The 17,018-nt window shown below is 36.0% G+C and overlaps 1 protein-coding gene across 1 annotated transcript in view; it reads right to left on the bottom strand.

Moving 5' to 3' along the window:
• Positions 1 to 17,018, bottom strand: part of DNAH12 (dynein axonemal heavy chain 12) — a 218,637-nt gene that overhangs the window by 138,170 nt on the left and 63,449 nt on the right. The window contains exons 15-19 of the mRNA XM_067043844.1: positions 16,369 to 16,494; positions 15,339 to 15,473; positions 14,812 to 15,005; positions 13,182 to 13,425; positions 529 to 714 (exon numbers count right to left, since the gene is read on the bottom strand). Of these exons, the coding sequence (XP_066899945.1) occupies positions 529 to 714; positions 13,182 to 13,425; positions 14,812 to 15,005; positions 15,339 to 15,473; positions 16,369 to 16,494 (885 nt within the window). The remainder of the gene's footprint in view (positions 1 to 528; positions 715 to 13,181; positions 13,426 to 14,811; positions 15,006 to 15,338; positions 15,474 to 16,368; positions 16,495 to 17,018) is intronic.

Raw genomic sequence — 17,018 nt, 5'->3', positions numbered from 1 at the left:
TTTAAAAATCCTATGGAAAATGACAATGTACTTTTTAAGAATTTACTTGCTCTGAAAACTACTGCTGTCAGTATTAAAATAGACAGCAGAATGAAAGACCTGATGGATTTTCCCTGAAGTGGCTTTTCTGCAGTCTATAGTCTGAAAATGTTTTCAGTGTATTTTGAGAAACACTAGACGGCCATACTTACTCTGTTAGAATACACACACATCACATGCCACACACACATGCATCTATTTCCATTCTTAATGGAACAATTATATATCAAGACTAGCATATCATCCATGCATATCAGAATGTGGCAGAATTAACAAGGGGTCAAAGGAACAATTTCTACTCTGGATTCAGGACAAGGAAATCATAGAGAAGCAGACACTTTGTGGGGAAAAATAAGAGTTATCTTCTACCACTTTACCCCATCTCATCCCACTGCTAGCCAGTACTATACATTCAACCACAACAAAAACTATGATTATTTGATTAACAAACTCATCAAATAAAGTATTTCATTTGATCTTCATATTTACCTTGCTTGCACCCGCACTTATAACTTCAAATTTTTCCAAATATGGTGTAAGGTTTAATTTTAAAACTTTCCTCATTGTAGTTCCAGAGTCTGGAGTTAAGTCATAGCCTACAATTTCTGATAACTGCTTCCAGTGACGTGTTCTCATTCCTGGATTGCATAGGATGGAGACAGTAGGGATGCATTCCTAATGGTGAAAATCGAAACAATAATGAGTCACTCATTTGAATTCCATACACATACACTTGAAATTAGGTAATATACTTAATGAGTCCAATCAAAATCCCAATTAGATTTGGAAGGGGAGAAAAAGTAACAAAATTATTCTAAAGTTCACTTGCACAAATAAATATGTAGAAATAGCCAGGAAAACTAAAAGAGTAAGAAAAAGGGGGGATATAAATGTTCTGTAAGATATTAAAGTATATGATAAAACTACAGTAATTAAAACTGTCATATTATTATTATGGAAATACAAAGTTAAGTTTATTCTATATATTATATGGAGAAAAATATAGTATAACACAACATAATATAATATATAGTTATAAATACACACACAAAATATAAATGGGGAAAAGCCTGCAACAAAATGCCAAAATGTAACTGTTTGGAAATAAAAACTAAATATTCAGCAGAAACACTTAGTTCATCACTTTTGATACTGACATTAGAACACTTCCTTTAAAATCAGGAACAAGATAAGCATACACATTATTAATACTTCTAATCAACACTGTATTGAGTGTCTCAGCCACTGAGATAATATAAATAAATAAAAGATATGGGGGAGGAGGGGGATCAAGATGCCAGAGTCGCAAGACCCTGAATTCACCTCTACCTATGAGCACAGCACAAAATTACAACTACTTTATACAGCAACTATCTATGAGAATGACCTGAAGACTAGCAGAAAAGATTTTCCACAATGACAGATATAAAGAAGGAGTGACAATAAGATGGATAGGGGAGTGGAGATGCAATCTTGTCAGGAGCCAAACTCTAAGGCTGGTGACACACAAATTAAAAGGACATCATCACTGCAAAGGTCCTCTCTGAGGAGCAAGGCGTCTGAGACCCATGTTGGCCTCCCCATCCTGGAGGTCTTGCACTGAGAAGACAAGCCCTCAGAACGTCTGGCTTTGAAAACCAGTGGGGATTCCATTCAGGAGAGATGGAGGGCTATAGGAAAAAGACTCCACTCTTAAAGGGAGCAGGCAAAATCTCACATGGTCCAAGTCCCAGCAAAAAGGCAGTAGTTTGAAAGTCACCTGTGTCAGACCCACTTGCTGATCTTGGAGAGCCTATCAGAGAGGCAGGAGGCCTCTGGGACTCCCCCTGGGGATGGAGATGCTGGTGGCAGCCATTTGGGGGATCTTGTTCTATTAGACTGACTCCAGCACTGGCAAGCACCATTTAGAAATCGTCCCTCTAGCCTATTAGTGCTGGGGGCTTGCCCTGTGCACCAGAGGGCACACAGCAATTCTGCACCACCAGGCCACATAGTCAAATGCACAGGGAGCCTGCCCCACCCACCTGTGGTCCCAAAGAGGGTGCACTGCCCAGCTACACAGTCAGCCTCACCAGGAGACTGCCCTGCCCACTAGGGCACCCACAACAACTGCATGAGTCAGAGCATCACAGCCAGACAGGCCAAGGGCCAGACCCACCAACCAATATGCCCTCAAAAGTTAGCTCTTCCACAACAGAAGGGAGCATGCAGCATGAATAGAGGACACCCTTGGAGCAAAAGGTCTAGTAGCCAGGAGGGAGTGCGCTGCTGAGCTCATAGGATGTCTCCTATATAACGTCACTTCTCCAAGATCAAGAGACATAACAGTCCTATCCAATACATAGAAATAAACATAGGGAATTAGTTAAAAGGAGGAGGCAAGAGGAATATGTTTCAAACAAACGAACAAGACAAAACCTCAGAAAAAGAACTAAATTAAATGCAAATAAGCAATCTACCCAATAAAGAGTTCAAGGTAATAATCATAAAGATGCTCATTGAACTCAGAAGAATGGATGAACACAGAATTTCAACTAAGAGTTAGAAAATATAAAGAAGAACAAATCAGAACTGAATAATACATTAACTGAAATGAAAAATACACTAGAAGGAATCTACAGCAGATAGAATAATATAGAACAGATCAGTGATCTGGAGGATAGAGTGGTAGACATAATCCAGGCTGAACAGAAAAAAAGAAAAAAGAATTTAAAAAATGATGATAGTTTAAGAGACTTCTGAGACAATATCAAGTGTACTCACTATCATGTTATAGGGGTCCCAGAAGGGGAAAATTGAGAGAAAGGAGCAGAGAACTTATCTGAGGAAACATTAGATGAAAACTTCCCTAACCTAGAGAAGGAAACAAACATCCTTCTCTAGGAAGCACAGAGATTCCCAAACAAGATGAACCTAAACAGGTACACACTGAGACACATTATAATTAAAATGACAAAAATTAAAGATAAAGAGAGAACCTGAAAAGCAGCAAGAGAAAAGCAACTAGTTATGTACTGTATAAGGGAACTCCCATAAGACTATCAGCAGACTGTTCAGCAGGAACTTTGCAGGCCAAAAGGAAGTAGAACAATATATTCAAAATGATGAAGGAAAAAACTACAACCAAGAATACTTTACCTGGCAAGGTTATCTTTCAGATTTATCTTTATCTCTGAAGGAGAGATAAAGAGTTTTACAGACAAGCAAAAAGCCAAAAGAGTTTATCACCACCAAACAGACATTACAAGAAGTGTTAAAGGGACTTCTTAAAGGAAAAGGAAAAGGCCAAAACTAGAAATAAAAAAATATGAAAGGAAATATCTCACTGGTAAAGGCAAACATAGAGTAAAAATAGTGGATCAACCACTTATAAATCTAGTAGGAATTTTAATAGACAAAAGTAGTAAGAAACATCTATATCTACAAAGTTATGGCAAAAATTAAAAGATGTAAAATATGATATCAAAAGCATAAAACATTAGGAGGGTTAGTAAAAATGTAAGGTGTTCAAACTTAAGAAATCAACTTAAAATAGACACATATTTGTTGTTATATATGAACTTCCTGGTAACCACAAACCAAAAACATATAACAGATAAACACAAAAAGAGAGAATCATTGGGTCACTGAAAAACTCAAGTAGAAAATTTAAAAATACCTTGAGACAAATGAAAACATAACATTCCAAAATCTATGGGACACAGTAAAAGCAGTTCTAAGAGGAAAGGTTATAGCAAACAAGCCCACCTCAGGAAACAAGAAAATTCTCAAACAATCTAACCTTACCCTGAAGGAACTAGGAGAAGAAAAACAAACAAAACCCAAAGCTAGATCAATTACAGGAAAAGACCTGTAAAAAATACAAACACATGGAGGCTAAACAATACACTACTTAATAATGAAGTGATCACTGAAGAAATCAAAGAGAAATCAAAAAATAGCTAGAGACAAATGACAACGAGAACATGACGATACCTATGGGATGCAGCAAGAGCAGTTCTAAGAGGGAAGTTTATAGCAATAAAATCCTACCTCAAGAAACAAGAAAAATCTCAAATTAAACAATCTAAACTTACACCTAAAGGAACTAGAGAAAGAAGAACAAACCAACCCAAAGTAAGGTGAATGAAAGAAATCATAAAGAGAAGAAATAAATGAAATAGAAACAAAGAAAACAATAGCAAAGATCAATAAAACTAAAAGCTGGGTATTAGAGAAGATAAACAAAACTGATAAACCTTTAGCCAGACTCATCAAGAAAAAGAGGGAGAGGACTCAAATCAATAAAATTAGAAATGAAAAAGGAGAAGTTACAACAGACACTGCAGAAATACAAAGCATCCTAAGAGACTACTAAAAGCAACTCTATGCCAATAAAATGGACAACCTGGAAGAAATGGACAAATTCTTAGAAAGGTATAACCCTCCAAGACTGAAGCAGGAATAAATAGAAAATATGAACAGACCAATCACAAGTAATGAAATTGCAACTGTGATTAAAAATCTTCCAACAAACAGAAGTCCAGGGCTAGATGGCTTCACAGGTGAATTCTATCAAACATTTAGAGAAGAGCTAACACCCATCCTTTTCAAACTCTTCCAAAAAATTGCAAAGGAAGGAACACTCCCAAACTCATTCTAAGAGGCCACCATCATCCTGATATGAAAACCAGACAAAAACACTACAAAAAAAGAAAATTACAGACCAATATCACTGATGAATATAGATGCAAAAATCCTGACCAAAATACTAGCAAACAGAATCCAGCAATGCATTAAAAGGATCATACACCATGATCAAGTGGGGTTTATCCCAGGGATGCAAGGATTCTTCAATATATGCAAGTCAATCAATGTGATAAACCATCTTAACAAATCTAAGGAGAAAAACAATGTGATCATCTCAATAGATGCAGAAAAAGCTTTTGACAAAATTCAACACCCATTTATGATAAAACCCCCCAGAAAATAGGCATAGAGGGAACTTACCCCAACATAATAAAGGCCATATATGACAAACCCATAGCCAACATCGTTCTCAATGGTGAAAAACTGAAGAAATCATTTCCTCTAAGATCAGGAACAAGAAAAGGATGTCCACTCTCACCAGTATCCTTCAACATAGTTTTGGAAGTTTTAGCCACAGCAATCAGAGTACAAAAAGAAATAAAAGGAATCCAAATCAGAAAAGACAAAGTAAATCTGTCACTGTTTGCAGATGACATGATACTATACATAGAGAATCCTAAAGATGCTACCAGAAAACTACTAGAGCTAATCAATGTATTTGGTAAAGTAGCAGGATACAAAATTAATGCACAGAAACCTCTTGCATTCCTATACACTAATGATGAAAAATCTAAAAGAGAAGTTCAGAAAACACTCCCATTTACCATTACAAGAAAAAGAATAAAATATCTAGGAATAAACCTACCTAAGGAGACAAAAGACCTGTATGCAGAAAACTATGACACTGATGAAAGAAATTAAAGATGCTACAAACAGTTGGAGAGATATACCATGTTCTTGGACTGGAAAAATCAACATTGTGAAAATGACTATACTACCCAAAGCAATCTTCAGATTCAATGCAATCCCTATCAAACTACCAATGGCATTTCTCACAGAAGTAGAACAAAAAACTTCACAATTTGTATGGAAACACAGAAGATCTCAAATAGCCAAAGCAATCTTGAGATGGAAAAATGGAGCTGGAAGAATCAGGCTCTCTGACTTCAGATTATACTACAAAGCTACAGTAATCAAGACAGTATTGTACTGGCACAAAAACGGAAATATAGATCAATGGAACAGGATATAAAGCCCAGAGATAAACCCACACACATAAGGTCACCTTATCTTTGATAAAGGAGGCAAGAGTATACAGTGGAGGAAAGACAGTCTCTTCAATAAGTGGTGCTGGGAAAACTGGACAGCTACATGGAAAAGAATGAAATTAGAAAACTCTCTAACACCATACACAAAAATAAACTCAAAATGGATTAAAGACCTAAATGTAAGGCCAGACACTATCAAACTCTTAGAGGAAAACATAGGCAGAGCACTCTATGACATAAATCATAGCAAGATCCTTTTTGATCACCTCCTAGAAAAATGGAAATAAAAACAAAAATAAACAAATGAGACCTAATGAAACTTAAAAGCTTTTGCACAGCAAAGGAAACCATAAACAAGATGAAAATACAACCCTCAGAATGGGAGAAAATATTTGCAAATGAAGCAACTGGCAAAGGATTAATCTCCAAAATTTACAAGCAGCTCATGCAGCTCAGTATGAAAAAAAACAAACAACCCAATCCAAAAATGGGCAGAAGACCTAAATAGACATTTCTCCCAAGAAGATATACAGATTGCCAACAAACACATGAAAGGATGCTCAACATCACTAATCATTAGAGAAATGCAAATCAAAACTACAATGAGGTATCACCTCATATCAGTCAGAATGGCCATCATCAAAAATTCGACAAACAATAAATGCTGAAGAGGGTGTGGAGAAAAAGGAACCCTCTTGCACTGTTGGTGGGAATGTAAATTGATACAGCCACTATGGAGAACAGTATGGAGGTTCCTTAAAAAACTCAAAATAGAACTACCATACAACGCAGTAATCCCACTACTGGGCATATACCCCGAGAAAACCATAATTCAAAAAGAGTCATGTACCACAATATTCATTGCAGCTCTATTTACAATAGCCATAGACATAGAAGCAACCTAAGTGTCCATGGACAGATGAATGGGTAAAGAAGATGTGGCACATATATACAATGGAATATTACTCAGCCATAAAAAGAAATGAAACTGAGTTATTTGTAGTGAGGTGGATGGACCTAGAGTCTGTCATACAGAGTGAAGTAAGTCAGAAAGAGAAAAACAAATACTATATGCTAAAACTTATATATGGAATCTAGCAAAAATTTAAAAAGGTTCTGAAGAACCTAGGGGCAGGACAGGAATAAAGATGCAGACGTAGAGAATGGACTTGAGGACGTGGGGAGGGGGAAGGGTAAGCTGGGACGAAGTGAGAGAGTGGCATGGACTTATAGACACTACCAAATGTAAAACAGCTAGTGGGAAGCAGCCACATAGCACAGGGAGATCAGCTCCATACTTTGTTACCACCTAGAGGGTGGGATACGGAGGGTGGGAGGGAGACACAAGAGGGAAGAGATATGGGGATATATGCATATGTATAGCTGATTCACTTAGTTATAAAGCAGAAACTAACACACCACTGTAAAGCAATTATACTCCAATAAAGATGTTTAAAAAAAAGGGTCATACATCATGATCAAGTGGGATTTATCCCAGGGATGCAAGGATACTTCAATATACACAAATCAATCAATGTGATACACCATATTAACAAATTGAAGAATAAAAACCGTATGATCATCTCAACAGAGGCAGGAAAAGGTTTTGACAAAACTCAACACCCATTTATGATAAAAACTCTCCAGCAAGTGGGCATAGAGGGAACCTTCCTCAACATAATAAAGGGCATATATGACAAACCCACAGCAAACATTATTCTCAATGGTGAAAAACTGAAAGCATTTCCTCTACAATGAGGGACAAGACAAGGATGTCCACTCTCGCCACTATTATTCAACATGGATTTGGAAATCCTAGCCACGACAATCAGAGAAGAAAAGAAATAAAAGGAACACGAATTGGGAATGAAGAAGTAAAACTGGATCACTGTTAGCCAATGATATGATACTATACATAGATAACCCTAAAGATGCCACCAGAAAACTACCAGAGCTAATCAATGAATCTGATAAAGTTGCAGGATACAAAATTAATGCAGAGAAATCTCTTGCATTCCTCTACATTAACAACAAAAGATCAGAAAGAGAAATTAAGGAAACAATCCCATTCACCTTTGTGACAAAAAGAATAAAATACCTAGGAATAAACCTACCTAAGGAGGTAAAAGACCTGTACTCAGAAAACCATAAGACTCTGATGAAAGAAATCTAAGATGACACAAACAGATGGAGAGACATACCATGTTCTTGGATTGGAAGAATCAATATTGTGAAACTGACTATACTACCCAAAGCAATCTACAGATTCAATGCAACCCCTATCAAATTATCAATGGCATTTTTTACACAACTAGAACAAAAAATCTTCTAATTTCTATGGAGACACAAAAGACCCCAAATAGCCAAAGCAATATTGAGGGGAAAAAAAGGGAGCTGGAGGAATCAGACTCCCTGACTTCCGACTGTACTACAAATCTACAGTAATGAAGACAGTATGGTACTGGCACAAAAAGAGAAATATAGATCAATGGAACAGGATAGAAAGCCCAAAGATAACCCACACACTTATGGTCAACTAATTTATGACAAAGGAGGCAAGGATATACAATGGAGAAAAGACAGTCTCTTCAATAACTTGTGCTGGGAAAACTGGACAGCTACATGTAAAAGCATGAAATTAGAACACTCCCTAACACCATATCCAAAAAGAAACTCAAAATGGATTAAAGACCTAAATGTAAGACTGGACACTATAAAACTCTTAGAGGAAAACACAGGAAGAACACTCTTTGACATAAATCACAGCAAGATCTTTTTTGATCCACCTCCTAGAGTAATGGAAATAAAAACAAAAATAAACAAATGGGACCTAATGAAACTTAAAAGCGTTTGCACAGCAAAGGAAACTATAAACAAGATGAAAAAGCAACCCTCAGAATGGGAGAAAATATTTGCAAACAAATCAACGGACAAAGGATTAATTTCCAAAATATATAAACAGCTCATGCAGCTCAATATTTAAAAAACAAACAACCCAATCAAAAAATGGGTAGAAGGCCTAAATAGACTTTTCTCCAAAGAAAACATACAGATGGCCAAGAGGCATATGAAAAGCTGCTCAACATCACTAATTATTAGAGCAAGACAAATCAAAACTACAATGAGGTATCACCTCACACCAGTCAGAATGGCCATCAGCAGAAAATCTACAAACGATAAATGCCACAGAGGGTGTGGAGAAAAGAGAACCCTCTTGCGTTGTTGGTGGGAATATAAATTGATACAGCCACTATGGAGAACAGTGTTGAAGTTCCTTAAAAACCTAAAAATAGAATTACCATATGACCCAGCAATCCCACTACTGGGCATATACCCTGAGAAAACCATAATTCAAAAAGACACATGCAACCCAATGCTCATTGCAGCACTATTTACAATAGCCAGGACACGGAAGCAACCTAAATGCCCATCGACAGACAAATGGATAAAGAAGATGTGGTACATATATACAATGGAATATTACTCAGCCATAAAAAGGAACAAAATTGGGTTATTTGTAGAGACGTGGATGGACCTAGAGACTATCATACAGAGTGAAGTAAGTCAGAAAGCAAAAAACAAATATTGTGTATTAACACATATATGTGGATTCTAGAAAAATGGTACAAATGAACTGGTTTGCAAGGCAGAATCTAGAGACAGAGATGTAGAGAACAAACGTATGGACACCAAGGGGAGGAAGGGGGAGTGGTGGGATGAACTGGGAGATTGGGATTGACATATATACACTGATATGTATAAAATAGATAAGTAATAAGAAACTGCCATATAAAAAAATAAAATAAAATAAAATAATTTTTAAAAAGAAAGCAAACAACCAACATTACCCAGCAATGACTTTGTTTCCAGTACCATATTATAGAGCACTGTTTCCCCAAATTTTGGGTTTTACAGCAGATGTTAATAAAAATTATTTTAAAACTTGGGGAAAAAGAGGGAGGTGGTATGTCCTTTCAATGCCATATGGGGTATAGGGCCACCTAAGGAAAATTTAACTGTTTAAAGAGTGTATTTTGTTCAACTCACTGTTTACTACTTAAAGTCCCAGACTGAGAAGTTACATGTTAACTTGTAGATTTGACCAGTAGAAATGCAAGTAATTTCTGTATAATAAGAAGGATAATTCCAAACATTACAGCTTATTGTCCTGTGTGACATTAACCAGCCTTATATCAATACTAGCAATCTTTTGCTAGTATTCCTTTACTAAATTGTGTATAAATACTCAGCCCCTCAAATGCTCTTTGAACCAGGCTTACCACCTCAATGGTTCTCCCATTAATTAATAAATAGAATAAAATATTTGACACATGTTCATTTTTATTTTTGTATGACAGTCACGTTTTCATTTTTTTGTAAATAATAATTAATAAGGTAAATTTTTTAAAATTGGAGAACCATAGACTTAAGTTTACTCTAGTTGCTATATATATATATATATATAAAATTTAAATTTTTATTTACTTATTTATTTATTTTTGGCTGTGTTGGGTCTTTGCTGCTGCAGTGGTACACGGGCCCCTCACTGCAGTGGCTTCTTTTGTTGTGGAGCACGGGCTCTAGGCAGCAGGCTCAGTAGTTGTGGTGCACGGGCCCAGCTGCTCCGCAGCATGTGGGATCCTTCCGGACCAGGGCTCGAACCCACGTCTTCCGCAGTGGCAGGCAGACTCCCAACCACTGCGCCACCAGGGAAGTCCCTAGTCACTATATTTTAAATAGATAATGGGGTAGGGATTGGGGCAAAGGTAGAAGCAGGGAGTCCCAACAGGACCTTTTTGTAGAAATCCATTTAAAAGAAGATGTAAGTTGGACCAGATTGGTGTCACTGGGAAAAATGAATTTTGCGTTTGCCATGTGTATTGGACATCCAAGGGAAGATTACAAGTAGGAAGTTATAGATATGAATCTTGGGTTTGGAAGAAAGGTCTGGACTGGAGTTAAACATTTGGGAGTTGCTAGCATATAGATGGTATTTAAAGTCACCTATATTTTTGATGAGATTGATTGATAAGATTGATGAAATCATCAAGACAGTGAGGGTAGAGAAAGAAAAGGACCAATGACTTAGCCCTAAGACTTTCCAACATTAAGAGGCTAAAAAGAATAAGAAGAGAAGAGCAAGGATGGGAATACCCTGTCAGTCAGTGGTTAGGACTCTGTGTTTCCACTGCAGAGGGCATGGGTTCTATCCCTGGTTAGGGAACTAAGATTCCACATGTTGTGGCCAAAAAAAGGAAAGAAAAGAAAAGAAAATAGCAAGGAAAAAATTTAGTGATACTAGTAGTGGCATGGGACACTTTGTTTATCTTTCATCTCAAGATGACTTTCAGAGTACATGATGATGCACTGCTATGAAGATAGGAATAATGGATGGTGCTGATAAGAAAGGAAAGGAGGAATATCATTTAGATAAATTAAAAAATGACCAAAGGCTTAAATGTTAACAATAAACTATAACTAAATCCCTAACTAGGCTGATTAAGAAAAAAGAGAGAAAATTAAAATTATTAATATTTGGAATGAAAATGGAGTTATCCCTACAGATTCCACCAACATTAAAAGATAACAAATAAATATTATGAGCAACTTTATGGCAATAAATTTAACAACTTCAGAAAATGGAAAAATTCCTTGAAAAATTCAATTACCAAAATTGACACAAAATTAACACAAATCTGAATATTCCTATATCTATTTTAAAAATTAAAACTGTTTTCAAAATCCTTCCCATGAAGCTGCAGGTCAATGGTTTCACTAGCAAACGTTTCTCTAAAATATTTAAGAAAGAGATAATAACAATTTTATACAAAACTCTTTTGGAAAATAGAGATAAAACTTCCCATTTGTTTCATAAGGCCAACAAAATCCTGATAGCAAAACCTGACAAAGATATTACAAGAAAAGAAAATGAAGACCAACATTGCTTCTGAACACAATCTCAAAAATCTTCTATAAAATATTAACATACTATTGATATTAACATACAAAGCCTAACCTCCCTAGTCCTGTTTCTAGGACTAGAAATCAGTAAGAAAAAGAACATCAATTCAATTTAAAAATAGACAAGAAGACCAAATAGTTCACAGGCAAAGAAATACAAAATATTCTTAAATATATTAATTTAGGCTTAACATTTTATGTAATAAGAAAAATGAAATTCTTCTATCAGATTAACAAACACCCAAGTTTGATGATATTCTGTTGTCAAGGTTGGTGAGAGTACATACTGGTAAAACCCATACAGAAGGTAATTCAACTGTAGGTTTTAACCTGGAATTTACTCTTTGGCAATTTACTTTACAGTCACACACAGAAATTTTACACCAATATATAATATTTATAGGCGTAAAAAAGAATGAAAAAACTCTATATACAATAAGAAAAGGTCTCCAAGATAAATTAAAACAAAAGAGGGAAATAATATAAATATTAAAAATATATAAAATTTTTTTCAGTATGCTATTTTTATGTGAAAAGATGGAAGGATTAGAATATATATTCACATTGTTATACATGTAAAAAAACTCTGAAGTATACAACAGAAAGTAGTAACATTGATAACCTAATAACAGGTGAGAAACACAGCAAGGAGACCGTTCAGGTATATCTTTTCATATTTTTAAACCATGCAAATTTATTAAAGATTGAAAAAAATTTTAAGTAGTTACTTAAAAAATTTTTTCAGGCAGCTTATAGAATATCTGAGAGTGCTAGACACAGACAGGAACAATGTTGAAAAACAGTTTGCACTCTGAGCATGCCGACAGTGGACACTTGGCACTACCACTAGACCCACTGCCAGTACTGCCTTGGGAACTTAGATGTATTATTTACTGTCACAAAAACTGTTATTATCCTCTATTTATAAGTGAGGTGACTGAGGCATGAGAAGTTAAATATCTTACACAAGTGGCATATTGCCATTACCAAGCACAGAATTGTGATATAAACCTAGGTAGTGTAACTCCAAACCTTTCTCAGCTAATTGGTACCCTGGGTTGCTGCCCATAGTATAGGCTAACTTGTTCATTCTAGTAATTTTTTACCCTCTTCAAATAATTGTAACTGGTCATTATAGTCTTTTCTATTTGTTAAGGATTGTTCTATGAAGGGAGTGATTTCGATGACATCATCAGGAAAGAATGAAGCATGTATTGAGAAATAGATCAAGTTTTCTGGATTCAGCTTTGGTTTTTCTTTCCAGTTTTTCCATTTCTCTTCACTAGCACTTGATGCAAACAACTCTACCAGGGCTTCTAAAAATATCATTAAATGTGTTTATACCTTAATAACTTTTATCTGCTCCATTACTGCAGTGCACATAGTAATAGTAGGATTCTCTTTCGGTTCTTCTTCAAGTTTCTCTTCTCCCAGAGATCGTCTTTTTGCTGTCTTTCTTTTTTCTTGTAATTCCTTCTTATGCTTTGTTTGGAAAAATTTCAGAGTCTTAAAAATTTCTCTGGAAAATTCATCTACATCAGCTTCCATGCTTTCCCCATTAAGGTCCAAAAACCCTCCATCCATCCACCTGAATTGAAAGAAAAAGTAATATTAAACTCAGTGGGGCTTCCCTCGTGGCGCAGTGGTTAGGAATCTGCCTGCCAATGCAGGGGACACAGGTTTGACCCCTGGTCCAGGAAGATCCCACATGCCGTGGAGCAATTAAGCCTGTGCGCCACAACTACTGAATCTGTGCTCTAGAGCCCACGAGCCACAACTACTGAAGCCCGCGCGCCTAGAGCCCGTGCTCCACAAGAGAAGCCGCTGCAGTGAGAAGCCCGCGCATCACAACGGAGAGTAGCCCCCGCTCGCCGCAACTAGAAAAAGCCCGCGTGCAGTAACAAAGACCCAACGCAGCCAAAAATAAACAAATAGGGCTTCCCTGGTGGCGCAGTGGTTGAGAGTCCGCCTGCCTATGCAGGGGACACGGGTTCGTGCCTTGGTCTGGGAAGATCCCACATGCCGCAGAGCGGCTGGGCCCGTGAGCCATGGCCGCTGAGCCTGCGCGTCCGGAGCCTGTGCTCCGCAATGGGAGAGGCCACAACAGTGAGAGGCCCGCGTACCGCAAAAAAACCAAATAAATATATTTATTTTAAAAAAAGACTAAGGAAGAATTATTAAAAACAGAATTAATATTAAGTGAAAAAAATAGAATATTTTAATTTAAAAAATATTAAAGTCAGAGACTTCTGGTGTGAGAAAAGTCCTTAGAGATTCTTTAGGCTAGGCCCTTCATTTTATAATAGAAACAACTGAGAACAAGAGCAATTAACAGTTTTTCTCAGTCACACAGATAGAATGATGACAGACAATACTAAAACCACAATTTCAGCTATGCTGCATGTACAAAAATATGAATCAGACTGTAAACGGACAACTAACAGTATCCAAATAAAATGATGATTTGACTCCAAACTTCTAATTCTTAGCGTCAAATGAATGAGTCAAATGAATTAATTGAATTAAAAATTGAATCACCTCTGGAAAACCCAGTGAGACTTTAGATATTATATTAGTAAGGCTAGGTGGCGCCTTAGCAACATTTGATGCTTCTCCTATATAATATTTAGTTTTTCTTTCAAATGGACAGATAAATCCTACTTTTTAAACACCTAGCCAACAACAACAACAAAAATGAATGTACATTTTTTTTTTTGTCGTACGCGGGCCTCTCACTGTTGTGGCCTCTCCCGTTGCGGAGCACAGGCTCCGGACACGCAGGCTCAGCAGCCATGGCTCATGGGCCCAGCTGCTCCGCGGCATGTGGGATTTTCCCAGACCGAGGCATGAACCCGTGTCCCCTGCATCGGCAGGCGGATTCTCAACCACTGCGCCACCAGGGAAGCCCATGAATGTACATTTTATAAATCTTTTTTTATCTTTGCTTAATTTTTTTTACATTACCAGAAATTACCGTTTTTCTGTTCGTTGCCACTTCAAAACTAGATTAAAAAACTTCTGATAAGGCTCAATGTCAACTTTTAATTTATCCAGTTCAGGATATTTTGTCAGCTCCCATCTGAAAAGTTCCTCTTCTTTATTAATAAATTGAACTTCTTCTTCAGATTCCTGAATACGTTTTTGTAGTTGTCTTACATCTGTCACATACTGAAAGCAAATAATTTTTTATTTCAAGAAATACCCAAGAAATGTTATAAAAATAAAATTCTATAATACTGCATAGGCTATGTCCTTGCATTTATATAGCAACTTTAAACATCAACTTCACAACATTACCATGACACAAAGCAAAAGGTATGGTTATGTCTACCTTACAAATAGAAAACTAAATCACAAAAAAGATTACATAATTAGCAGCAGTCCCAGGCCTAAGAGTCAGGCCTCTGTTTGCCTTAGTAAGCACAGGTTTTTCTATATTATAGAAACATGTCCTGTATTAATCTACCAGCCTGCCATAACTACTGTCTATATTTACCAGACCTGCTGCATGAGGTCCAGTTCTGCAAATTCTGCAAACTCTTCCATGCGGCGTGATTCCTTTTCTATTTCCAAAATCAGTTTCTCTCTCTTTGCTATTAGCTCATTTTCTTTTTTATGTTTAACATTCTCAAGGAGCTTTAAAAAAAATTAATCATGTTAACTATTTTGTTACAAAGCGAAGAATTATCAAATCAGAAATCCGAATGCTTTATACAGTAACAAAAAACATCAGCGAAGTAAAAATAAAACATTGTACAAAAATAAAACATTGACTGATATAAAAATGAAAAGAATAATAAACCACAAAACCGCACAGAAAAACTTTCCTATATCTCCGAAGTGACTGTAACAATTCTTATGTATTAAATAGATACTTTAACTATTTAACAGATTCTGGGAAAATAATAAAAGCTACCATATATTGAGCACTTGTTATGTCAAGATTTATTAAACACTCTACCTACAAGTATTAGTATCCTCATTTCAGAAGAAATTTAAGCATATAGAGGTTAAGAGGCATGTCCAATGTCAGAACTCTGGCTTATCTAACTGAAGTCCATGCTTTTCATTACCACTATACCATCTCACTTCCCAATTTAGGAGAAACTAGTTTACATTAGGACTTTTTCAAAATCTGAACTACATTCAGTCTTATATAAAATCCTGAATCTGCTACTGCTTCCTGGGAAAGTTACTTAACTTCTCTGAAACTCATTTTTCTCATCTATGAAATGGGGAAAATTGGAGCACCTGGGATTTTTGTGAGTATTAAATGATTTAATAGCACAGAGCTTACAATTATTATTATTAATTTGTAAATAGTTCTGACTTTTTTAATGTCAGTCCCATTTTTTACAACCTTGTGGGTTAAGCCTAAGCCTGCAGGGCCATAAATGTTGCTAACCCCCCAAAATCATACTGACACATGAAGATACTTTTTAAAGGTAGATGGCAAGTATGTATGAAAATTAAATGAACATTGTGCTTAAAATATCATAATACAAAAATACATATTGAAAAATATATTCACCTCATCATTTTCATCAAAGATGGGATTAATTTTCCAAGGCCACATAAGGACAGCTGAATTTAAAGCTAAGTCTTCTGGAGGAAATAGAAATACATCTAAAAAGTAACTCATCCGGCGTTTGGATTCCTACAGAAAAAACTCCAGATATATTAAACCATATAGAAAATCTAAAGCATTATGAAAAAGAGAAGCAATAACAATTTTTAATACTCTTTCAAATTTCAATCTGACTCAGATTATTAACTGATATTTCATATTACCTAAACCACATGGGTATTTCAATAACTGTAGGGTTATTTATTTGGCTTCATACCACACAATTGCAGATTTTTATACCAGAAATAAAGCTTTTAAAAAGTTTTCACTTGCAGTTGACTTAACAGAAAGGTACTCTTGAGTCTCCATGTAGATGACTGAAAATGATGATCAAATATGCAGCTTTTGTTCTGCAACCCTTTAAACATTTTCTTTTAAAAGATTTTACATTTTTTATTCGTATGTATTTAATTTTTGAATCTTTGTTGACAAAGATTTTAGCATCTTTTATTTTGTTTTGCATCTTCAGTGGCAGTTCCACTTTTTTTGCCTACCATTAGCATATAGCAATTGTCTAGAAAGAGTTTAGGGGTGAATGGCAAAGACAAAACAAA

Source organism: Kogia breviceps, chromosome 10 (assembly GCF_026419965.1).
Source record: "Kogia breviceps isolate mKogBre1 chromosome 10, mKogBre1 haplotype 1, whole genome shotgun sequence".
Lineage (NCBI taxonomy): Eukaryota > Metazoa > Chordata > Mammalia > Artiodactyla > Physeteridae > Kogia > Kogia breviceps.
The sequence above is the reverse complement of the archived record's forward strand: the minus strand, read 5'-3'. Positions and strand labels throughout refer to the sequence as shown.